We start from the raw sequence: 25,705 nt of genomic DNA on the forward strand, positions 1-25,705 counted from the left end.
GAGAAGCATTTTTGTCTCTCCTATCCATTCACTTTTTCTTCCATTTGTTACATTTCCCATTTATGTTTCTATTTTACCAATAGGCCTTTATCAAAGAACATTAATCTTTTAAAATGTTAAGGAATTATATACATAATCAAAACATTATCATTCTATTGTGCAACTTTTGAGTGATATTATGCTGGCTGGAAAGTTGAGGGGTGGCAGAGGATGTTATCTGGAAACATTAAAGCAACATGTGAAGAAATCCATCAGGAATTGGACTGAAATCAGACTTTTAAATCCAGAATCAGTGTAATTTTGTGTAAGTGACTGAAATACAGAGTCAATGTTTTAGAGTGACCATCAAAGACAGGCCATTAATGGGCAGAGCTGATAAGGTTTGCCTAACCACGATGGCCAACCTTCCTGACCGAGTAACACTAGTTCTACCCAGGAGGTAAAGGCCGAAATTACTTTGTAGTTTAAAGCTAAAATAATCAAAAGCAAACTTTTCTCTGGTCGTTTTACCAACCGACTTTAAGTCTCTTTAACAAACTCAGAGAAAACATGACTTTTAATAATCTCCATTTTTATGATCACATTTGAAGCACAATATAAAATATTTACATCAACAAATTAAAATAAAATCCAAAATGTGGTTGACATTACATACACACACAAAGGCGCACACACACATACCCGACACCTACTACCGCCTAAGCATGCTCCCCCAAAAGTAGCAAACCTACGTAAAAATAAAGTCACAATCAAAAGTAAAAAAAGGGAGTAAAGTGCATGTATGACAGACGTCCCTGTACAGATATTTCTGATTGCAGAGAAGCTTCACTTGCCAGTCACAGGCACACTCCTAAAAGCTGTACTAAAGAGATCCATTCAAAATAAAACTAACTCAGTCACCGACACATTGCAGATGTTTATTAAAAAAAGAAAACACACACGTAGGTTCTAAACGCTCAGAATATAGACTTACATCCAAAAGAGATCACAGCAGAAAACTCATAAATATACACTCTGCCATTATGCTCCAAGCCCCCAAAACTACCCTTCCTCCCTCACAGCTAAACACACGAGGAATCAGTTCTGAGTGGCTTCAGAGCTGAGAGAACAACGAAAGATACCAGTTTTTTTTTTCCAGTTTATCAAGTGTAGTTCAAATTGTTTCAGACTGAGGAGGACATTCTAGAAAACCAGAGCCTGACGACTGCGCAGGTCAGATTTGGTTGAGGTATTGATATTGTGGTACGAAAAATAAAAAAAACACATTCTTCCACTCTTTCCATTTAAAAATCCAAAATTTGGGTTTCTACTTCCTGATTAAGAAGTGTTGGGAACAGATTTCTAATCTGCATTCAAGAGACAGTTGGCGGTTATGATTTCTGCCTGATTTTGACAGTTACGCAAAAAAATTGGCACAAAATGAATAAAACTCTCCAGAAAATGTGTTTTGAGAAACATTAGCAAGAGGCAGAAACAACAGAGGCAACATTCCACCTTCCTGTGATATACGAGAACGATCAAGAAAACCAGCAATGACGGGCACAGGGAGTATGTATAGGCTCAGGAACAAGTTTGGGTTTTGATTATGCTTCGGATCAGACGACGGTTCTTATTGTTTAACTGATGGTGTCGCTGATGTCACAGAGGCTCTTGGTGGATAAGTAGGGAAAAAATGTACAAAGAAAGACAACTAAAAGCTATCCTTTAAGGCAAGAGGCTTCGGTTTGCTGAATAAATCCAACATGTGCACTTGATTTCCACTTAAGAGGTGCACGCACACAAACACACACACACGCATACACACACAGTGAGGGTCACATGGTGTTGTACAGGGTGCCAACAGTTCTTTTCTGAAGCTGCCTCAGCGGATGAGTCTTCCCATACTGCTGCCTGTTGGTCAGAAGAGTCAGCCCAGGAGAATGTAGAGAGTCTTGATCAGCGTTTGGAAGTTTTTTTGACGATAGAAAGCCTTCTCCAGCAGTACAAACGTTCTTAGCTTGTGGATGTTTGCTGCTTGATAGAGGAGAACTGTGCACTCGCTGCTTTTTGGATTCATCACCAGCGGCGTGGAGAGGAGCTTGAGAAGAGGGCGGAGCTGCAGCAGAGCAGCTGCGCTCCAGCTCATTCAGATCGTTGGCTAGGAGCTCCAGGCAGCCCAGTTTGGCCAGCGACGCCGAGCGCTTCATCAGAGACGGCGGGGTCAGGCCCGCCTGCCGGATTCTGGCTTCCACCTCTCTGACCCTTTTCTGCAAGCTGTTTCCTTGCTTCCGAGCGCTTCCTGAGCCCTGGCCGAAGAAGGCTCCTGCTGAGCCGACCTGTTGAAGGAAGGCACCCAGCTCGCACAGGGTCTCCCACGTCTCCCTCCAGGTGATGTCAGCGTGGAGTCCCTCGGCGAAACAGTCCCAGTCCACGCACGACTCGAGCTCCGTCACACCTTCCAAACACAGGAAGTTTACCGACGCAAAGGGAGATGGTGCAGCGTGTTGGAAAGGAGAAGAGGTAGACAGGAATCTGGTATCAGCAGGCTGGAGTTTGAGTCCCTTTGTGCTTTTCTCAACATTTCCCAGAACCCTCCACGTGTTCCCCCTTCCAACCAGTCTAAACATGCCATCTCCCTCCTGTGCTCCCTCCACAGACACCTGCGGGGAAACTGATGCGCCCTGTGGCACTGACGTCGTCATGGAGTGGATGCTGTTTGGACGCCGCTGGGAGCCGCAGGTGCTGCCAGCGGACGAGGATAACGGCGTCTCGTGTTCCTGTTTCATCCGCTGCTCTAGCTGTAGCGTAGCTTGCCGCACAGACCCCCTGGTCCAGTCGTTGTGGAGGCGAGGGGGGGCGACCTCCTCGTCCTCTTTCTGTTTGGATTCCTCTCTTACACTCTTGGCCTCCTTCTGAGGGACAGCGTCTAGATTCTCCATTTCCTGCTTCGACCTCGTCCCGTCTTGGTCGTGGGAGCTTTGTGGTTCGGGTGGGGTGAGGGTCTCTGTGGGGTTCACTCCTGCGACCTGCGCAGAAACTGGCATTTCCTACAGAGCAGAGATCATTCAGAAGCAAAAATATTAATAAAGTGAAACCAATAAAAACATGTGTAAACTTTTCTACATACAACCACTAGAGGGCACACTTGAATCATGAGAATCTAAATGCTTATTTGGAATAATTTAAATTATATACTGGTACATAAATACAAAATTCAAATATACTTGAACACACAAAACAATCATTGAGACGTTAATTTCAAAAATCCAATTCAAAAAGTCAAACTTATACTATTCATTATACAAAAAATTATGCATCAGGGAGTGTCTAAGTACCTAAGGTAAGGTTAGGTGGAAGAAAAAAAGGTATGTTAGGAAAAATGAATTCATGCTACAAGGATAACTGGAGCCTTGAGAAGCCTATTCAAGAGCAGGGAGAGATTTACAGCTGTTGCATTCTTCATCTTAACCTGAACCAGAGACATCATCAAAGAACTTGGCTGCTTATTGGTCCAAAGGCGTCTTAATTCTAAATATTTTCTACATTTCATTCATTTCGGTGTCTGGATGTAGAGAAGAAATGTTTCTTCTGTGGATGAGCTTTAGGAAGATGGTGATTTCACACTGCCAACAGTACCAATGCCAGGACTAATGATCATGGTGTCACTATTATATCAGTGCCAGAAAACTGATTTGACTTTAAACGCAGAGGAACTATGGCCGACTGTCAAGAAATTAAGAAATGTATCACCTGTGCTTAATGAGTTCATCTGAGTTGGACTTTTTGAATCGAATTACTGAAAAATAACTTGTTTTCAATGATATTTAAAGTTAAAGATATGTAAATACTGTAGGATTTCTAAGACAGTTATAGCTTAACTTCTCAGAAAATTCACACACTCACTCATTCACACTAAGGACAAAGACTGAAAGAAGGTATAGAGGAAAACTTACAAGCAATGGTTACCTTTCTGTTCTCCTCCTCCTGACCCCCACTGTTTTCATCCTCCTGTGGTAAATGGTCTTTGCCACAGCTCTTCAGCTGCACAGCAGCACTTTGAGTTTTGCCATCGTGACTCATTCCCTTGAATTTTTCCCTGGCACTAAAAAAGTTTATGTGATCTGCACTATGGCCGAACAGCAGTACATTGTCCTGCGGAACCGCGGTGGGTGAGCTGCTGATGTCATTGGAGGAGGGCAGATCTGAGCCACATGTCTGATGGTCATTTGTTTCTTTAATAGGCACTGGTGCAGATAAACAGTGGGGTCCAGGCTGGTGTGTGTTTGGTGGCTCAGGTTCCAACACCAGGAGGGTCGAGGAGGAAACCTGCGGTTTGGTGGCTTCATTCGTGGTTGATTGGGCTGGAGACGGGAGGAGGTGGTGAACAGAGGGAGGTGGGTGAGGCTGGCCCACCAAAACGCTTTGTGCAACAGTCACCACGTCTGTCCGTTCCGGTTTAGGGACCACTGTAGCAGCCCTTGGCTGGGAGGGGGGGGGCGACGATGGCTGCTCCTCTGAGTCACACAGACCATTGGAGAGGGTCGGAGATAACACAGAACCAGCTGTGGAGTCGGGGTGGGGGTGGGTGAGCTGCCTGCTGGCGGCTGTATCAGCCTGAAGGGATTCCTCCAGGCTTTTAGCTTTAGCATCATCTGATAAAGACGGCGCATCATCAAAGGCAGAGGAGCCGAGCCGACTGGACTGGGTGCCGGTGTCAGGCTGGCTCGTGGAGTATGTTGTTTTTCCAGCGCTCTGCGACGTTCCCAGTGAGTCCAGCAGATCTCTCACAGAGGGGCCCAGATTGCTGCTGGCCTGGTTATGGGGGTCCGCGCGACCCAGACTGCTGGGTTGGGCGAGGGACTTGGATAGGGGCTCATGGTGTTCAGAAAGATCGCTATCAGAGTGAGAACGCCATAACTTGTTGTGCCTTTGCTTGCTACAAAATAAATGACAGATGTATAGACAAAATTAACAAAATGTAGCAAAATTAGTTGATTCACATAATTTATGTCAAAGTTATGTCCTATTGTGCAAGCTTATCATCTCAATGATGGTTAAATTATGAAAATGATTTTTATTATTTGAATTTTCTGTCATCAATATTTTCCCTTTAATAGGCCACGATTGGTGAATGGCAAATCAAATTAATGAAAGAAATAGGCATTCATCTAAAAAAATGTCTGATTTAATGAAGCTCTGTTGTATGTTGGATAAGCAGAAACACATCTTCCATAAAAACCTTAAGATATTATTATGTTTAGGTGTATATTTAAATTCAAAACTGACTAAATTACTAAAGCAGTAAAAATTCATCACAGCACAGACATTAATACACCAAATAAGACGATAGGTTCAATCACATATTCCATTAAATTGCTAAAGCAATGACGTTTTGTATTTTTTGTTCCAAATATCCAGTGGTTAAAATGTTATATGCGTGTGTGTACCTAGCTAGCAGTATGCCCTGGTACTCCTCCAGCTGCCTCATAAAGGACGGGTTTGGTTTGGTCACAGTCCGACGCTCCTTTACGTAATCGAAGGCATTTTTCAAATCCCAGCCATACTCCTTCATGGCGTATGCAATCACCGTGGCTGCAGAGCGGCTTATTCCCATTTTACAGTGGACCAGGCACTTTGAGCCAGATTTCCTGGTCCAGACAAGAACAATTCAGTTATTCATTGTCATTTTGTGTTTAAAACCGGCATGTAGAACAAATGAGCTGATTCAGAAGCAAAATCTTAAGGAAAAGAAAAAGTATACCTTTGGAACAGTTAAAAAAATTAGCTGATGGTTTATGTTTAAGTAAAAAAAGTCCTTCTCTTGTAAACATTTTTTGCCAAAGGTTTTAGTTTAAAGTGAAACTATAGTTGTGTTGATTAATTTGGGATAGAGTTTTTCTGCAGGCTCAAATCTTTGTAAATTAGCAACATTCCCCAATGTAGATTATGTAAACAACATCTGGAAGTAAATGAGAGCAATACTAACAACTATACAAAATAATCACAGTTACCTGATTAAATGTAACAAAATCACTAAAACATAAATGATCACTAACCCTGACAAAACATTTGTCTGTTGGGATTTATTCACTGCAAGTTCCAAAAATCATTGAACGTGAGAAAAAACTTTTTTTTGTTTCCCCTTTATCCTATTTTGTTGCTTATAAACTAACTCAAACCAGCTGAAGTTTTAAATTTATATCAGTCATATGTGTTAAACCTGTACTGGATTAATCTCCATCTTAAATATATTTGCTGAAGCACAGCTTACCTTTTATACATTTGTCTGTAAAAAGCCCAGGTTGTGATGTTGTAAATCAAAGATAGTTCAAAAATAATCCAATTAAAAAGAACTTTTGTTCTTCATTTCTCTTTCAGAAATTTTGATTTTTATCTTATAACAGGGAAAATGAATTAAGACTGGAAACACCGTTCTTGTTACACATCTTTACATATTTTAACAGTATGACCCTAGTCTTCATACTTTTCCAGATTGCACAGGAATCCAACAAAACTCACTTTGCTCTAGATATGAACTTATAGGTGTCGTTCCAGTAAGCAAGCAGGTCGGTGGCTTCCTCGTCATAGACGCGGATGTTGTGGTACTCAAACACACCGGGGAAGAAATTATCAATTTCCCTCGTTACATTCAGGATGTACTGAACGCTGGACAGGAAATAAACAGAGGTTAGATGAAAATAAGAGACTGCTTGTCTGCTGCAGTTTAACTCAAAACACACCAAGCTACAATGTTCTCATTTTAAGCATATTTATTCTTTACTGTTTCTATTGCTATCCCTGCTACTGATGTTTCATTGAATGTGTTTCGTTGCATTTTGCTTTTCCTTACCCACTCTTCTGCAGCTCTTCCAAATTAGATGCATTCCACTCAGATCCCTGTAGGAAACAAAAGCAATCCTCAGTGTTGTTCTAGGCCGTCCTCAGAGCTTTTCATCAGTCCTAAATCCCATGGCAAGTTATGCCTCATGTGCAGTATGTCTTTACAAACCAAACAAGCCCCAAGTACCTTAAAATTGCAAGCAATTTATTACACAAGACTGAATCAGATTGCTCTGGTTTAATACACAAAGTGAAGCTAAACAGTTCTAAGCTTTTTCTGTTTAGAGTAACATCCAAAAGAAGTGTTTAAATGTTTGCTGCCAAAATACCAAGAAGACGTGGTCAAAGATCTCAGTAGGACTGTCCATCTGGCCCAGAATAACAATCATCTCTTTGTCGATGAACTCCTTGAACTCTCGCAGGTTGCATGTCATGTGCATTTCCAGCTCTGTCCGGATCTGTGGGACACAATCAGTCAGAGAACAGGCTGTTCAGTTTAACCTAATTTGGAGCAACATCTAAATAAATGACTGCTTCTGCTTGACAGATCTTTACACCAAGCATCTGAAGCAACTCACTTCTTTACAGGTGACATTCTCGAGATCTTTCTGCATCATGATCTCCCTCAAACTGGTTTTTATTTGTCGCTCTGTGAGCTCTCTCTCTGTGGGGCTGGAGAAACATAAAAAGTTAGACAAAAAAGCGCTTTAAAAAAGTATTCATAACAAATGTCTTTAAAGGCACAAACTTCAATGTATTTTATTAGGATTTTACATAATATTCCAACATAAATTAGAATGCATTTGTGATTGGAACGTGGAATCTGTGGCAAGACTTAAAATCATTTTCTCCAGATGCTTTTAATGCTCAGTTATTTTGCAAAAAACTAATAGTTCTACAAATTACTGAGTGATGTGGGTTCAGCACAAACACCTTCAGAACTTTGTAAGGTAGAGAAAGGTTGAAAATATTAATAAAAATTAATACTTTTGCATGGTAGTGTAAATTAGGAGTATGCCAACTAATATAAGATTTGAATATTTACACATCAGAGAAAAGGACGGGCGAGTCGGCGCGGTGTGACTGCACATCCTGCATGGCGTTCCACTCGTTGATGCGGGTCTGGTCGGAGGACACCCTGCTCTGATAATAGCTGACCCAGGTGAGGAACAAGCTGCCTGGGAAGTAGTTGTGGCAACGAGCCACTTCGCAGGCCTTGTGAAGCGACTGCAAAGACGACCTGTCAATATGAGTTGGAAAGTGTCACAATTCTGACACTGAAAAGGTTTTTGAGAATGGAATAAAGACGATGGCAGGAAAAAAGCTTTTAAAACAATAAAAAGATCAATTTCTTTTCTTTAGACTCACCACATGGCTTGCACAGAAACAGGCTTGAATACATGCACTTTGTTGTCTGTTGATACACTGAATCCCCTGAGAGCAAACAAAGAACAGCAAACCTTCAGTCATTTTGCCATCTTTTGCTTGGACTGTGCTCAGTTTCATCATGTTTAGAAATGTCTCACCCATCTCCATCCAGGTGTATTAAGGTGTCACTCCATAAAGGCAAAACCATACCAACTGAACATGAGCTGTAAGGAGAAGAAAAACCCACCATTTTACAACTTTACGACATCATCAAAGCTGCAAACATGAACTTGGGTGCTTCATTTTCTCACCTATCTATGGGACTAAAATCCATGCCTAAAACCACGCTCTCCTCCGTGTCCTGGCGCCCAATGGTTGAGACCACCACCATGTAGCGTGTGGCCTGAGTGCTGGCGCTCTCCAAACGAACCGCCTGGAGGAGGAATGATTAAAGTCAGAAGCAATTTAAACACCAGCGCTGAAGGCAGACTGTGCTTTGAGCAGCATTGTGCACCCACCAGCTTGATGTTGTCCTCTGGTCTGAGGAGAGTGAACATGGTCTGTAGATGCTGCTGGATGTCTCCTGTTAGGATTCAAGAAACAAGTCTGATCAGACTGAATTAATGCTACATCATCCAGCTAAAAGAAGAAAATACAGAAAGAGGTAGTTAATTTAAACAGAACCTTTCACCTCACCTGCATGTTTACTTCGCAGCTGTGTGAAGCGAGAGGCTGAAGTTGGAGACGAGCCATTTCCTCGGGGCAGGAAGAGAGCAGCTCCCTTGACCGTCAGGAAACTTTCACTGATGCTGCACAGACACAAAAAAGAAATTGGTTGAAAAAAATTAAATTAAAAAAGAAACACATCAACACCTTTTTGGGACTTTAGATTTCAGGGACTTTTCACAACAAACATTCAGATCAAGAAAAATCTTACACTGGAGGGTATGTTCATTAGCATCCCTGGTGTAGATTGATAAAAAGCCTAAGAAATAAAATCATTGTTGCAGCATAGTCAAGCTAAAAATGCTGAAAAATCCCCGATTTAATATATTCATTGGTTTATGCTAAGGTTTACTGGGATGTTAGATGAAACTTTTTACTTTGGTCAAATGAGAGACCAAGGATTCAGCTTTTTGGCGATAAAACACTGCAGGCGAGCAGAGCATGAAAATGTAGAAAAGCACCTCATCCCCCACTGTTAGGAATAGGTGGAGGATCTTTGATGATATCGGCTTGTGTTTCTTTCAAAAGGTCCTGGGAATCTTGGAGTGTGTGGCATCATTAGCCCTTTGAAATGTGGAAAGATTTTTATTAAAAATTAGGCTGCTTTTGCTCAGCCCAGGATGTAGGATAGGAATAATGGCACTATTAGTGATTTTCTTTACATGTGAATAAATGCACCAGAATTAAAAGGTTATTTATTTTATTATTTGCAGTGAGGTAGATCTATAGTAATAAAATGTTTTATCATATATACACATCTTTAAATGTTGCCAGCACTGGAGCTGTTTGTTGCAACTTGCCACCTTAATTTTCACTGAAAGTTCAGATACTTTTGTGGCATTTCATTCCCCAGCCATATCAAGCAACCATAAAAATGTTTGTTCAACAGTATCTGGTAAATGCCTGCAATCAAAGCTTGCCTGAAAGGGGGATTGCACTTCAAAACTTCTGTTTTGATTTCAAGTTTCTTCTGTGCTCTGCTAAAACAAACAAATAATCTTGTGCACAACCATTACAGGCAAGATTTATGAGCTTCAGACAGTTGAGATTGCTATGTGAAACAAAACCCAGCTACATATAGCTATGTTTGCTGCGTTGGATTTTATGTGTTCCTAAAATGACAGAGGCACGACAAAAATGAACTGGTTTGCAAAGTAAATAAAAGCAACTTGCACTTTGACATAAACAATTTCTTCTTTCTTTTGAATTTCCTCAATTTTTCTGGGATATCACTACTTGCTCACACAAACTTGAACAACTATCTGCCACAAACTTGGCACCTCTCACTAAGCCACTTAAACTGAGAACACTTTGGATAATTGAATTATGTAATGGACTTAAGGTACCCAACTCAGTAATCTGATTGCGACGTTCTCAGGTGTTTTTATTGCCGAAATTCAGTGTAGTGGTGATTGCATGTTTTGCTTAGTAAATTGTTGGCATTCTCAGGATTAATCCAACGCTGGAACTCAAGTCTGTTTGTATTTTATGACGACGGTGAAGGCAGATCCTGTCAGCACTGATGACTGAATGTCCATATCCGTCACTCATTTCAAAGCCAGAATATAAACATAGGGCAAGGCTGAGGTGGAGAGACAGAAAGTCTGGAAATATAACCACCTGTCATCAAGTGGTGGAGTCATTACAAAACAAAAGTGACAAAAAAAAGAAACAAATGTTGGCTTTAGTCAAGCACTTTTACGCTACAAAATTCCACTGTAAAAAATGTTGTATATTCTAATGAAACAAACTACATTTTTTAAGAGAAACTTTGGTTTTTCTGTGAAGGATTTAGAGAATCAACAAGGATTAGACACAGGCAACACTCAGAAATGACAGCACTGACAGTGTGATGACAATACCCACATGAAACTCTTCAAACCAAAAAATAAATACGCACGTTTGCACAATGCCGTTAACATGCCTTCAGGATCTTCATACCAAGATCTTGTGAAAGAGCTGAGTTTGCACACAGACCCACACAGCATGTCTTATGGAAGTGTTAATAATGAATAGGTGCAGGAAATATTTCTTGCTTTGTTGATCAAACACATAAATCACCAATAAATGCCAGCATGATCCAGAGTGTTCACCTCCAGAGATGACAGATTAATTATAAGCTATGAAAGTGTCTGGGGTACACAGTGTGCTTGCTGCCCTGTGCTCCCTTCAGATGCATGGAAACCGGGTGGGTGGAGGGGAAGAGCATGTGAGGAGGTGAAGCATCTGCAGGGAAGTTTGTAAGGAGGCAAATGCAAGATAAACCCTTTCATCCAGGATGAAACGGGCATACTTTCTATAAAGTATAGAAAGTATACTTTATGGCTTTAATGACTGCAAGTCATTTTAATCCAAGCCTACTTGGAGCATGACAAAGACTTAAGAAAGTGGGGTAAATAAAACAACTTACAGTTGAGTACAAAATGTTACAGCAGCTCACATTCTGATGATTTCCAATCAGAACTTACAGCTGATAGGTTTCTCCCTGGGAGATCACGGAGTTCTCAGTGAAATAGGGTCTCATCCTGACCCCACAGCAGGCGCAGAAGCAGCCGGCAGACGAGCTGCGAGGGGCGGTCACCACTCCGGGAGGCATCGCTGCTCCGGCGGCGGGGACGGGACGCGCTAAATCGGGGTTAGCTGTCGATAACCGCCAACTAGAATGCGTGAATCCCACAAGGATTAGCTCAAACGTAAAAACTACGCTAATTCACACTTTGTCGGTTTTTTATTATTGCTCATTGCACCGCAACAAACGAGTCTCGGGTTGCTGCTCACACCTGCGCGGTATTACGGTGAGCACAAAAAAAAAATCCCGCAAAGACGCCGACACGTTTATTAACAGAAACAGTGACGAAGCAGGTGCATCACCATCTGCTCAGCGGCTACTTTCTCATGTGTCTGCGGCAAGCTGCGGTAAATCCTCCCGCTGAAGGGGAGGAGACACTGGCGTGGTCCAATCGGAGGAAACAGCAGGATGTGAAGGTCTGGATGACGGATTATCAGGGGGGAGAAATGTTAGAGAGGGGCTCTTGAGTAAGAGACCTAGATTAAGAAATATTTTTTCAAGCCTATATTACAACATACTGAAAAAGGTTGCATTGCCATTGGTCATTTTTCTTCTGTGAAGGATATCTGGCAAAACATTGCAAACTCTGACAGGTTATGTAAATGACTATTTTCATCATGGCCCCTGAAGGTGGTCGGGGAGGCAGGGAGTGAACATTTTGCCCTCGAAGTTGGCATTTTAAGCAGGAAAATGGACAAGAGTAAGGATTTGAAGGACCAAACTGCTGTTTTTGTGGGATGCCCCGTTCTCCTTAAAACAGTTTCTGTTCAAGAAAGAAACTGTGGTAAACATGTGACAGGGTCACATGCAGAGTGAAGGTTTGTGATCAGACCTAAAAAACAAGCCACTATAGCTCAAATCATAAAATCTCAGAATATACAGAGCATCAGACACCTGAATGGGGTTGAATAGTCAGATTTGTCCTGTCACCAAAAAATGCCAAACATTGGGAATATAAGCATTACATTTGGACCAAAGAGCAATAAAAGGCCATGTAGAAACACGCTTTTCTAAGCAACACTATGGAAACAAAATGCTTTGCAAATCTAAAATGTGTTGTCAGATTGTAGTTTGTCAGACACCACAGCACACCTTCAGAGGTCTAGTGGAGTCCAGGTCTCGACAGGTCATGGTTGTTGTGGAAGAGAAAAACTTTTAGGTAGGTTGTCATAATATTATGCCGTTTGATGTCACATGATGCAGTAAAAGCCAGCTGACATAATCAGGAAGTAGGAAGTCTGACGGACACAATTATGATAAAACCCCTCAACATAAAACATAAGCTGGTTTAGATAATTGGATGGATGGATATTCAGATTTATCTTCTTTAACCAGCTTGTTGCAACTTTTCAGCTTCTTCAACTTTAACTTTCTAAAATTTGCCAAAGATGTTTCTCATGTTTTCAATCCTGGTAAGACAAAATCCCATTCTTGTGACTCTTGTTTAAGGAGTAATAATCTTCCCTCAGCATGAAGCATCCTGTGAATAGAGTAACCTACATATTGATCATGTTTGTGTTTTCTGATCACTTCTGCTGGGAGAATAACATAACATATAGCAGGTCTGCGTTTGAGCCAGCTAAAGCTGATACCGTGGGCGTTTCCAGAACAACAAACAACAAAAACAACAACGGAAAAAGACGATTGAGAAATCAAAACTGACAGTCCAGCCTTCCCATGTGTGTAGTAGAAACCTGACCATGGACTTGGGTCACGCTACCCGATGATCACACATGGTTTCAGTTTTTAGGCTACGTTACATGCTGAGGGAAACTGCTTGGTCACCACCTGACAGCAAAACACTCCCCAGGATAAACAACAACTGCAGTGGTCTGCTATGTGCTGTGGCTCATGTATTACTTATTGGGTCTGTGGCATTTATATTTGGGCATTCAAAGGTCATCTCTGGTCTTCTTTGATCAAGGAAGAGATAGCTCAGACCAAAATACTTGCAGCAATCTTTAATCACCTTCATAATCTGATAGTTAGCAAAACATGTAAACACACTGTTTACCTGGCCAACAATACTTACCTTTTTCCCTAAACAAGGACCTTTACGTAGTTCTCTGATTCTTTGTTACCAACCTTTTCAAGTGATAAGGAAGTGTTAATGCCATTATTCGTACCACAAATCACAGATCGAGCTAGAAAAGGTCAGAGGCCACCAGTGGGATTATGTTTGTGTTGTTGAAGCCATTTCTCAAGTTCCACCTGACTGCTCGGTTTGTCTGCTGAAACTCACAGCATCCAATGACACGCGACAAAGGCAAGGATGTGGTTTTTGCAAGCAGACACCAGACACTCCACTGTTACTCAACTGTTGCCAGATGTATAAACACATACAGTGGCCTTACTGATCACAGAAGAGCCTTAAGTATTTAATTTAAGACACTTGCTATTCAGCAGGAATATCACATGAGCTGTTAAATTAGATTACCAACAGTCTCATCAATGATGCAAAATACTTTCTGCGCACCAAGTTACAACAGGGTTGAATTGAAATGCTAAATTAAACCCTCATTCTATTTTGTTCTCCGTCTAAAGTGTGAGATTGTAAGGGATCAGGAATACTGATTAAAACTATGAGAGAATCATGTTTAAATCCTCAGTCTCTTTGTAATGTCCCTTCTGTGGGTCAGCCAGTGAATGCTGCTGTTTTAGCTACCGCCATAAAGTGCTGATGTCACAAGGTTTAATCAGCAGCGCTGCAGTGGTCCTCGCTTACGTAGGCACAACCGCTGCATCACCACATCTGAGTCTGAATGAACGTCTGCTGCAGAAAACACACACACACATTTAACAACGTCAAGAGGAATAAACTCGCTCAGATCCCTGCATAGTGGAAAAATTCATTCAGAATGCCGACTGACTCAGGATCCATCTGAGAGCATTATGATGCAGATTTAAAAGACAAAGAGAATAAAAAAAAAACACAATTAAAAGTTTCTATTAGTATTTAGGGAAAACATAGAGCTGGAACCACACTAGCCTCTGACAAGGGTTTTGTTTCTGCTCTGGTAATATTGGATTTATGTGTTACTTTCAACATCGTAACATTATTGTACCAAGACTTTAAGATATAGTTGGGATTAGATTTTATAGACTTACATTTGTGTATGAACACAATGAACCCATTGTTCATACCAAAATAATGCGCAATGTTGTGCAACCTATTCTGATCATTTTTTAAATATGCTTCCCCTGGGACATATTTTTTTAAAAACATGATAAACAGTTATACTCTACAGATGATGATATCATGCTCTATTTATTAATAAAATTAATTCCTACTTAAATTCAAAGTCTTTTTAAAGACATTAACTCTTTGATACCCTGCAGCTTTTTTAAGATGGATGTTGGATGGATGTTTTGGATGTTACAAATTTCATCCTGTGGCATCCTAACAAAAAAAAGAAAGTAATGTTACTCTTTCAACAAGTCTATCCACCTCCTAGGAATTATCAGGGAGAAAAATGTAACACGTGTATAAGAAATCATGCTTATCTTTATCTGAATAAACAATAATATACAAAACTACTCTTACACAGAAAAAAAAGAAGAACTTCAGGTTAAAAATCCTGCACTGCATGGGCACACATGTGGAAACTTTGACTTTTGTCCCACTAAATGACTATAATTACTATAATTCCACTATTTTGGTGACAGCTGGAGAATTTTATATTGACATTGTTCAGCTTTGGGTAGAGGATAATACTCAGGTTCTCCACCAGCAGTAACTTCTGGTTACAGTGGCTCTCCAAATCAAAACAAAAGTCCCAGGGAGGAAACAAAGGTTTCTATTGTGAGCTGTAAACGAAGACTGTAGAAAAGTCGGGACAGCACTTTAATTATAATACCAGCTGTCAGGGATTCTAGACCATCAAAACAGCAACCTGGCCAGTTTACAAAACCCAGAGCAGGACAAGTTGGGCAAAGTTAGTTTAACAAGATGCAAAGACTGATTAAAATGGGTAAGTATACACCTGCATGCAGGCACTCAAAATACTCCATTAAATTCAAAGACTTTCATTCAACGAACGGCAAACAGAGAAAACCGTGTCAGATCACGAGTGGATGTGATCATCACAGCCCTTGAGAATTCGATTTTTTTTCCCGCTTTGATCAATTTATACTTGATTTGTTTTCCAGTATGAAAAGGAGTTGTCTTCCTGGGGATGTTTTGGTTCAGCCATGATGTGCCACTTAATTTCCATGTTGAATTGCTGTGATTTACAACAATTTTCTATAATCTGATCAATACTGTTAATCAGCAGGAGGTGGCTTAGCGTTACTTTGTTTAGATCACGGTTCATATCTGATATGAGCCTATTCACACAATCAGTGGAAACATGGTGTAATACAAATTTTTCATTAAGATTGTTCATTTATTGATTATTTATTTGTTATAATATATTTCCACAATGCTTACCAAAAGTTTAACTACCAAGAAAGATCAACTGATCTACAATGGTTCAGTAACTGAGTAGAAAATTTGGAGAAATTGTAACCTTTGGTTATAAAAATCCTAGTTTGACAGCAAATTAGTATGCAAGTATAGCATTTCTTATACAGTACAGTTCTTTTTACAGAAATAAAATATATAACCATCAGATTATTCAATAAACAAACTTAATTTTACAGTTTTATGTTTTTATTTTAGTAGCCAAGACATAAACGCATAAAAGTATCTTCAAAACAACTAGAGGCATTTGAAATGTATGAGTGACAGATACTCAAGCCTGATATCAGAAGTACATTTTACTGGAAAAATAGTATGATGAAAATTTTGATTGTTTCAACAGACACACAAAATTGGATTTCAGATAACCTTCAGCTATTAGCTTCTGCAGCATCACCCTTAAACAAGTACAACAAGAAATTTTATCTCCTGCTTCTCTAAACTAAAAGCTTTTTTACTGAACGCATGTTGCTGTTCAGAAACAGGAAAAGTAAACATCACAGAAGGTCTGAAATCATTTTTAAGTCAAGAAAAGGGCCAAGTCTTCAAACTGAACGTTGTATAATTGAATGAAATTAAATTTTAAAAAAAAGATAATAGATCCTCTATATCAGGGGTCTCAAACTCCAGTCCTCGACGGCCGCAGTCCTGCAACTTTTAGATGTGCCTCTGCTGCACCACACCTGAACAGAATAATTAGGTCATTAAGGCTCTGGAAAACTGATCTACACAAGGAGGAGGTCATTAAGTCATTTCATTCCAGTGTTTTGTACCTGTGGCACATCTAAAAACTGCAGGACTGCGGCCCTCGAGGCCTGGAGTTTGAGACCCCTGCTCTATATAAAACTCGAATACCATGAGGCAAAAATAATAATCTGCCAGATGCTGCCTTACTTTTACTACAAATCTTCACATTTTTAGAAACTGATTTGCTTTCAGAGCAGATGACATAAATGTCCCATCAGTCTTTATTAGGATTTGAAAGTAAAATTTATTAAACTATTCAAAGTTAATATGACATCTGATCGTGTACCTTTAACTATGTAAACACATACATAATCAACCCCTATATGCAAGCAAAGATTTCCATGCCAGCTGCACAAATACAGTCATTTCTCTCAGAGGGAGGCGCAGAGTTCTGATGACCAGACAGACACACAAATGCTCTGAATTTGGTAGTGGTTACCAATCCTGTCCCTGGATCAGCAGGGCAGCTTCCCTGACCCACATACTGACATCAGCCCAACACAGGCGCTGCTGCCCTCTAAAGGACAGACAGAAAATAACCATTAATTATCACCAAGGGATTTCAGGCTTTCACTTGTGATTAAAATGCCGAATCTAACAAAGGAGAAAGAGTGCTCAACATTTAAACACATTTGGCAACGGATGTGATTACTGATCACTGTTGGTTCAAAAGCAGTTACAGCTGTGTTTGAGTGAAAGCGGGTAAACCAACTCTCCAGCTCCGCAGCAGCGAGGGACAACCATGGGCTGAGATGTGACAACAGCAGCAACAGCTCTTAGTCACATCAGATTTACAGAGAAAGACTTTCTGACGCAACATACAAGCACAAGTTTAACCTGGTAAAACAACATTGGATTTAGGACATAGTAATCATAGTCTACACACACACACACACACACACACACACATACACACACACATAAAAATTATAATGAGTTTCAACTGAGACAAAAAAAAACATGGGGCTAAAACTATTACCTCCTCGGCTGAGAGCGGCGATCATCCTCCCCACTACCGGACTCCTGGGAACAAATAAATAATATATCAGATTAAAAAATATAATGTACACTCTTCATTAAATATAATGACATCTAAGGTGAGCCTCGGCATCATTGTGAAAATGGAAAGAGTGAGGTATGTTGGTTTAATCTGATTTTACATTTCTATTGCAAAATGCAACAAAGATTTTGGAATTTCACATTTTCCTAACATTGCAAAGCCAACGTTTAAGGTAAATATGGTTACTATTACTGTCCTAAACTGAATGCTTTTTCAAATTCAAACGTCAGATTTTTGGCCTTCAATTCAACAGTGGATAAAAGGAAACTATTTCACAGTTTTCTGGCATCTGTTCATTTTTAAAATGTGTAACACTATTCTCAAATCTGGAGTGTATTATCCTAAACTAAAAACAGCCTTTGTAAGGCACAGTTTGTGATCTATAATACATTTTAGTTGTTTGGAAAACATCAAAAATAAAAAAATAGTTTCAAAGTTGTCAATGGCATTCAGACCAGATCCAAATGAGGAACCACTGGTTCTGTTTTAAAGGTGGAAACAGAAAAACAATTACTATTGGAACTGCTGTCACAAAATTGAACTGTCGAGCTGATGTTGTAATGAATTAAAAAAGAATTTAAACAAATAAAACCATACAAGATGTCATGTATCAAGTTAGCTTGAAAAGAGACAGAATCCCAAACAATTTATAGTCAAACATAAAAAAATAACCTGTTATGATGCGTGAAAGAACAGTAACTTTAACATTTACACACACAGGTGTCACACAAAGAGAATAAAAGTACAAGTGGCATCTGTAGAGCACTGCCCGGCAGAGCCATGCGAAGGGGGCAGAGTTCAGCTCCAACTCAATTTACACACTCTGCAGGAAAATGATCTCATTCTGTTTTTAAGGTGTGGCTGGGCAGAGAATAAAATTTTCACACACACAAACACCAGGGAGATGGGGGAAAGCCAAAGTGTAAATAAACGTAATATGAAACCTCGTTAAATGAAAAAGCCGAGGCTTGGCAGCAGATGAACACTTGGTACTTATCTTGTAATGCCCGGTACTTATCTTGTTTATTCTAACGTGCCTTAACGACATTACTAAAACATCAGCAGCTTTACAAAAGGTAAGGGTGAATAGTAGGTTGATGGTGGGCAACAATGAGCACAGACAAAAGATGACTGAAGCAAGGAAGAAAGCTATAATGGAGTATTATTTGCTGATTCATTCATGCAAATTGCAAACATGACCTTGGCATATTTTGTATGCAAGAGTAGAAAGAGGATAGGAAGATTTTGACCAAGCCGTCTTTGGAAAAAAAGATGAAAATTGCATTAAACTATCATTGGCAGTTCTGACAACACTGCTGTGGCTGTAGCTTAATATAATAACCGCAACGGGTGGCGCTCATCCGCTTTCAGCCAAAGTATCCGCAGGTTTCCATTGTCGGCTGTCAGACAGAACAGCCCAGGAGACAGTTCAAATAAATCCTAAGCACAGATGAATGTCTGAGGTAAACTATGAGCAGCTGGAAACATGAGTCCAATAACGAGACTGCTCTGTTCATGGCTTATGACTGCACAAATGTAAAGAACTTTATCTTATGGTAGGTTTTGATTTTGCGTCAGAAGATTGATATCTGCTTTTTTATGCAGGCGTGTCACATGCTGCTACCACCTGAACCTTGTTTGGATAAGAAAACAAAAATTTTGCATACATGAAAATGTGAGAATTTTCCAAGGTGAATGAAAATGTGAGGCCTGAGCAAAAGGGGCAACAGAAACTGGGCACAAGTTTCTGCTCATGTACAACACCCTGTATTATCTGCCTTCATTAGAAAAATACTAAAAAGATTGTAATCTAGAGGCCAACGGATGGCTTCAGCATGTGTGCAGCACACAATGGATTTCCCCTAACTCAGGCATAGTTCAAGGAAATGTTACAAAAAACATGTTGAGGGCAAACAGCTAATTGACATTTCATTAAACGTCTTCGTACAACACATGCACACATCACATCTATTCAAATACGGGAAGCTGTGCAACTTGTTATTGCAGTATTTGAGCACAGGTCACAAGGTAAAAGCATATTTCCACCTGAAAGCACTTCCCTACCATTTACTCCATTACTTCAGCAGCTTTTCCCTGGGTCAAAAATAAAACCTCTATAAAATGAGATTAAAACTCAGATTGGCTACTAATAATTGCAGCATTCTCTCCTCTATGCTGTTTGTTTTTGTGTTTCATGAGGAAAACAAGACAAAAAATGTGTGTGTACACAGCAAGGCAGTTATCACTATGCCTACTCACAGAACCTGTTTTCCTCTCAGAATACAAAAGGCACGGGGTCAATTTTCAAGGCCATCATACGAAGACTGAAACTCTTTCTGTTTAAAAAGTAACTTAACATCAGCGTCTTATTCATGAACATAGCAAGGGAAAAGCAAATAGATTATTAATCTGATATACTAATGGTTTACTTGTAGGGAAACTGTAATTCTGAAACACTTTAGCAATTATATTTGACTGGATGGTGTAGGTTTGGGTCAGTGTTAGAGATTCGCACTATGAAAGCCATGACTCTTTCAGCAGTTTCACAGTTTTGCCACAAATCAATTACAAAGGTATGATGTGACAGGAGGAAGCACAGTGAAGCTATGATCAGCAGTGCTGCCTTGCACCAAGAAAGTTCTGGGTTCGAATCCTTGCCTGGGCTCTTTCTGCAATGCGTTTGCATGTTCTCGCCTGCGGTTTTCTTCAAGACTCCAGCTTCCACTCACAGTCCAAAAACATGACTGTTCTGTTCATTGATCTCTGTCTCTAGTGGTTGTTTTTCCTGTCTGTCAAGCCTGTTTGTTGCCCTGTGATGGACTGGTGACCTGTCCAGGGTGTACCCTACCTCTTGTCCAATGACTGCTGGAGATAGGGAACCAGATCACTGGATGGATGATCTAATTGTTTTTGTTTAAAGCAGAAAAGTTATAGTATTGTTATACAAACAAATTACCTATAGAAACTTAAGAAAAAATGAAGAATAACCACTCACTAGACATAGTAATCTTTCTGCAGAGGTGACCCAATGAAATGGCCTGAGATTTAAATCAGACAAGTGATTAGTCTTGTCTGATTTAGCAGGCAAATTACTAAAGAAAAAACTATTTTCTTTAGTCAGTATATCCTTCAAAACTTACAACTTGCACAGCTTCAAGTATGTAACTGCAATAACTAACACCATGTACATTAATGTACTTTTATTAAGTGGCAAAAATATATACGTCAGCCTCTCCAGATTGCATGCGTCTTTCAAATTATACAATGACACTCGCATTTCTAAGCAAGCATGTACAGGTAAAAAGAAAATCTGTAAACTTCACTGCCTAAGGCATCAGAAACAGTACACAAACAGCTGCACCTACACAGGAAGTGTGCACACAAGCCTGATTTTTTTTGTGTGTACAAGTTTGCTTGTAGATTACTTCCTCTCTCTATTTCAGGCTTTCTGGGGTGGTTCCTGTTTCTCTTAGACCTCCAAAGGAAAGAACAACTCCAAAAGCACCTGTGTTTCTCATTTGCATGGGGCTACCTTCACAACACACCATAACACAACACCACACACAGAAACAGGAAGAGAGGGGAAGACTGGTAGAAATTATGCAGAGTGTGTCTGGGGAGGTGACAGACATGCAAAGACATAGACACACACGTCCATATTCGCCCATATACAAAGAAAGTTCACAGAACTCCTTTAAGAGGAAGCACAATGGTATTTTGTTTGTTCTCGTATAGCCGAAACAATACCTCACACATGTAGAGCAGATAATAAAAGAGAGGAACTTAGTTAAGTATCTGAGTAGAACATAAGCTTTTTATCTGGGTGGAAATGTACATACAACAACCATTTTAAAGGAACATTATGTAAAGCCTAATTTCTCTGGAAGGCAGTGGTGTGACGTTTTGAAAACTAAATACGACCAACACAGACCAGAACGCAATTTCTGAGCAGGTTTACTTTGCATTAAGTAACTAACTGAAAAATGATGTGCTATAATTCACGCATGCGCACGGGTACAAAGGCGAAGCACTTGGAGACAGTCAGCAGCCGTTAAAAAAAGACAGCGGAAACGGAGCCCTGGGCCGCCTTCGACGACTAGAACATGTGGTTTAAGGTGACAGTGGAAGCTATAGTAGAGGAGGGTGAATTAAATTAAAAGCAAAAATGAAAGCGGCTCTCACCGAAACGCAGGGGCTGGAGCTGGTGCTGGGGGTCGGTGAACGCTGTACGGTAACCAGCGCCATTCAGCGACCGGGAAGGGGGCACCTGTGAGGAAGCGATGCCGTCGAGACGAGCATAGCTGTCCTGAGAGGGAGAAACCTCCGTAGAAGCCGAGTTATTTGTTCCTCTGGCTGTTTTTCCTTTTCTTCTTTCTCTCTGGTCGTGGACAGTTTGACTACTCCCCGGCTGTTTCCTCTGTCAGTTTCAGCTGCGCATGCGCAACTATCCCTAGCTTGTCAGTCTCGATTAACCGTCTGAGTGCCGGGTGTAAACAAAGCAGCTGTGAGAAGTGTGCCTTAGGCTAGCCATAATTTAACTTCTAACAACATAGTTATGAATTTCAATGAAAAAACTTGAATTTCTTTCCTGACAAATACGGTGCAATCATTAGATGCACACAAATATGTCCCTGAGAGACCTCCTCTGTTATAATTTAACAAAACTAGATTAAACTGAATAAATAAGTCTTTGTCTGGGATTTAACAGTCCACCTACAATCTAACCATGTCTTATGGTCATGAAAGTTTGTTGGTAACTGAAATAACAGTTGGCTGAAGAATGTTAGTGATGCATATCTCCCTATTAGCAGGGAGCACAATGAGATTCTTGATAAACTGAAGTTACAAATACGCTTATCTAACATTTCAGACAAACAAAAAAGCAATTAAACATTTAAATATATTATGCAAACTAATTTGTATCATCAGTTGTCAAAGCAAGTGACAACGTCTTAACTTATTTCTGTACCTGAAAAAAAAATGTGTGAGAAATTATCAAAAACACAAATTTACCATGGGGTTAAATAACCAAGCAAGGCAAAACCTTATTACCTGTAGAAGTAGAAGACTTATGCATTCATGGAAAAAAAAAAACTCTACACACAAAAGTCAAAACTCAGTATTAAAACCCATCACTTTCTATCTGTGGGAACAATAAACTCAGCTTTATTCAAAACTATAACACATTTACTGAAAATGGCTCAGAAAAGCCACAAATAATAAAAATTACTGGGGAAATTATAGAGACTAAAACACAAATGAAAACAGCTGTACAGGGATTTCTGATAATGGAGATGCAAGCTATTGGAAAACAAATCAACAGACACAGAGCTGCTAAATACATAAAAAGAATACAATGAACAGCAATAGCACCAGCACAAATTCAAAGATGGTATTTTCAACAAATCCATTAAAAATGTATTTGTTTCGTGACTTCTCGTTTCTTCAGTTAAAATATTTGATTCACAATAGCTCGAGGTTCATCACCACAGAGCTGGGGAGAAGTGTTTATGAGAAAATTCTCATAATACACAAAGAGTGTATTTACAGACAATAGATCATAGATTACAAAATAAGCATCATTGACAGGCTGCTTCTTTTTAGTTCTTTAGTCTAAAACTGTTATTGGAGCCAACCATTGCAGTTCTCACTGAAAGATATATGGTTGTTTTCCCAATGGTTGCTAACTCGTACATTATTTTATATGCATATACAAAGTGAAGTGGCTATAGGAAGTTGGGTTACATGTCACAACTCTGGTGATGTAGCCTGTCTGTCTGAACCTGTACTGCTGCAGTGTTATCTTCACCGCCTGAGGCCGTACACAGATTGATGATAACAGGAACTATAGCCTGTAACAAACACTCGTATGTGTGTCATTGAAAGAGGCGGCACAGCCCAGATACCAGACTGTGCAGCAGTATGCACATAAGGAGAAATTGTTGTAGCTATTACTACGAGCTGTTTACAGACTGGTTTCATTTTGATAATCAGACAGAAATGCCAAAATATTATAGATTAAAGCGATGAATCACGACGCTTGGAGCTAATCTGAAACAAATATTCAAACCATTCATGTCGTTTCCTGGTTGTTGTCAGCTCTCTTCTATTTATGCGTCATTCGAAAGCATGAGGAGGAATTTTTATATCTCATTTTGTCCCTTCTTTTAACATCCTTTGTCTTTATGACTGCCTGCGTGTCGTTTTAGTCATTCACATTTGAGCTCCCTCTATCAGCACTCTTTTCATTCATGTGTCAGGCTGCTTTGGCTGTTCTATTTGTACCAGAGGGATTAGCAGTAACTGCAGAAAGGAGATGAGATGCAGATTACGACAGAGATAATAGTCTTTGGATTTAGACTCATTCAGAGGAAGCTGTGGGAATATGAAACCACAGGTTTAATCATAGGTGAGCCATGAGCTCTGGGGATCTGCCCCAACATAATGGCTTACCACTTACAGAAACAGAGGCGAGACAGCAATGAAACCGTGTAAAGTTTCTGTCCGGAGATGCTGTTATTGCTCATGCTGCTCCACTCTGACAATGGTAGCAAAATCACTTTTAATTTTTATAGCATTTTGACAGATATACTGTATCCCTGGGCCTCCTATTTAATATTAATTGTTGTATTTGAAACACAAAAAACCATGGGCTCCATGCATGTTCAGTAAGACCTGTGGCCATCTTAACTTGATAAACCTAACTGGATTTAGCAGGATTGTTAGAATCAACATTTTAATTTGCTAGTGTTGAGGATTTTGACCTCTGTTGCTGGATTTTGTTAACTGACCACTACAGGGCTTTGGCCAGAAAGCACGCTGGTCATCAGGTGTTTGAATAGGTTTACTGAAGAATTATGTCAGTGGCGCAAATAAATTGAAGCAGTTTCTGGAAATACAGAAATAATAAATAAAGGTTAAAAATTACTGTTGCAAAAAATTTAAATACAACAGCTCACCAGCATTAGTTCCCTCTGAGATAAGGGCTGTTTAAATTTAAATGATGCAAAACTTGGAATCAATCTAGCTCTAACTGGTCAAAGCTCAAAAACTAACGGTTAAATGCTAGAGAGTTTTAATAAAAGTCAACCACATTAAGAATAAAACAGACATTAACAAAATATAGAAATATACCAGCTGCTAAACAACTGTCATGTCACATGACTAATACCACTACTCACGTCATCAATGACTGCGGCACCGGCCTCAACAGTAAACAGAAAACAGATCAGCTGACGAAAGTGAAGAAGAAGAAAATAAACGGAACAAACCTCCTTCAAAATAACTTTTAAAAAGACCTTCAAAATAAAAGCATAGATATGAGACATTGAACTACTTGAAGAATTACTAACAGCTAAGTCATTTATTTCTGTTGGATATAGTTTGAATCTCCACTGTGTCCAAACAAGTAATGGCAGCACCACACAACAAAAAATAAAAACGGAATTTATAGTCAAAAGCACATAAATTATGAAGTACATTTGTGTCCTAAAAAATATCAAGTAATAGTACTTTAAGATAAATTTAATTAATTTTAAATGAATTCATAAAAACAGTCTCATATTCATCATATTTAATGTACACGCCATGCGGATTTGGACTTTGACTGGGCCCCTCAAACACATAGACGTACTGTGATCTAATCATTCTGGCTGTATGTTTAGTTTTCTGCTGAAAGACGAACTTCTTCCAATTGAATGCTGTGTCCCTTATTTGATTGTGGCAAACTACAAACTACAAATAGCACTTTTTCAGCAGTTATTTTCTTCTTACCAATCATTATAGTCATAATAAATTAGAATGTTATTGAAATGTTTGCTATTTTGGTAGTACAATTCAGCAAGTGAAACAGATTACTGAGATTAATTATGCACAAGTTGATGTTTTCAAGCCTTAGTTTCTGTTAATTACGATTATTTTCCACTTGAACTATGAAAGCTTGACATTTTGTTATTCT

General features: G+C 39.7%; 1 protein-coding gene across 3 annotated transcripts; it reads right to left on the bottom strand.

The window, feature by feature from the left end:
* Positions 1-538: 538 nt before the first annotated feature.
* ssh2b (slingshot protein phosphatase 2b) lies at positions 539-25,091 on the bottom strand. 3 transcript variants are annotated; one of them, XM_028032594.1, is made up of 15 exons: positions 24,930-25,091; positions 17,668-17,711; positions 8,884-8,996; positions 8,706-8,770; positions 8,499-8,620; positions 8,346-8,411; positions 8,188-8,253; positions 7,865-8,059; positions 7,398-7,491; positions 7,149-7,277; positions 6,830-6,876; positions 6,499-6,645; positions 5,427-5,627; positions 3,946-4,915; positions 539-3,026 (listed from the first exon to the last, which is right to left on the bottom strand). In XM_028032594.1, the coding sequence occupies exons 1-15, from the start codon at positions 25,074-25,076 to the stop codon at positions 1,815-1,817; spliced, it is 3,618 nt and encodes a 1,205-aa protein (XP_027888395.1). In that variant the 5' UTR covers positions 25,077-25,091; the 3' UTR covers positions 539-1,814. The 3 variants fall into 3 exon arrangements, with proteins under 3 accessions (XP_027888395.1, XP_027888397.1, XP_027888396.1); XM_028032596.1 differs by lacking the exon at positions 24,930-25,091 and adding an exon at positions 21,931-22,257; XM_028032595.1 differs by lacking the exons at positions 17,668-17,711; positions 24,930-25,091 and adding an exon at positions 11,382-11,824.
* Positions 25,092-25,705: the final 614 nt, after the last annotated feature.

Source organism: Xiphophorus couchianus, chromosome 11 (assembly GCF_001444195.1).
Source record: "Xiphophorus couchianus chromosome 11, X_couchianus-1.0, whole genome shotgun sequence".
NCBI lineage: Eukaryota > Metazoa > Chordata > Actinopteri > Cyprinodontiformes > Poeciliidae > Xiphophorus > Xiphophorus couchianus.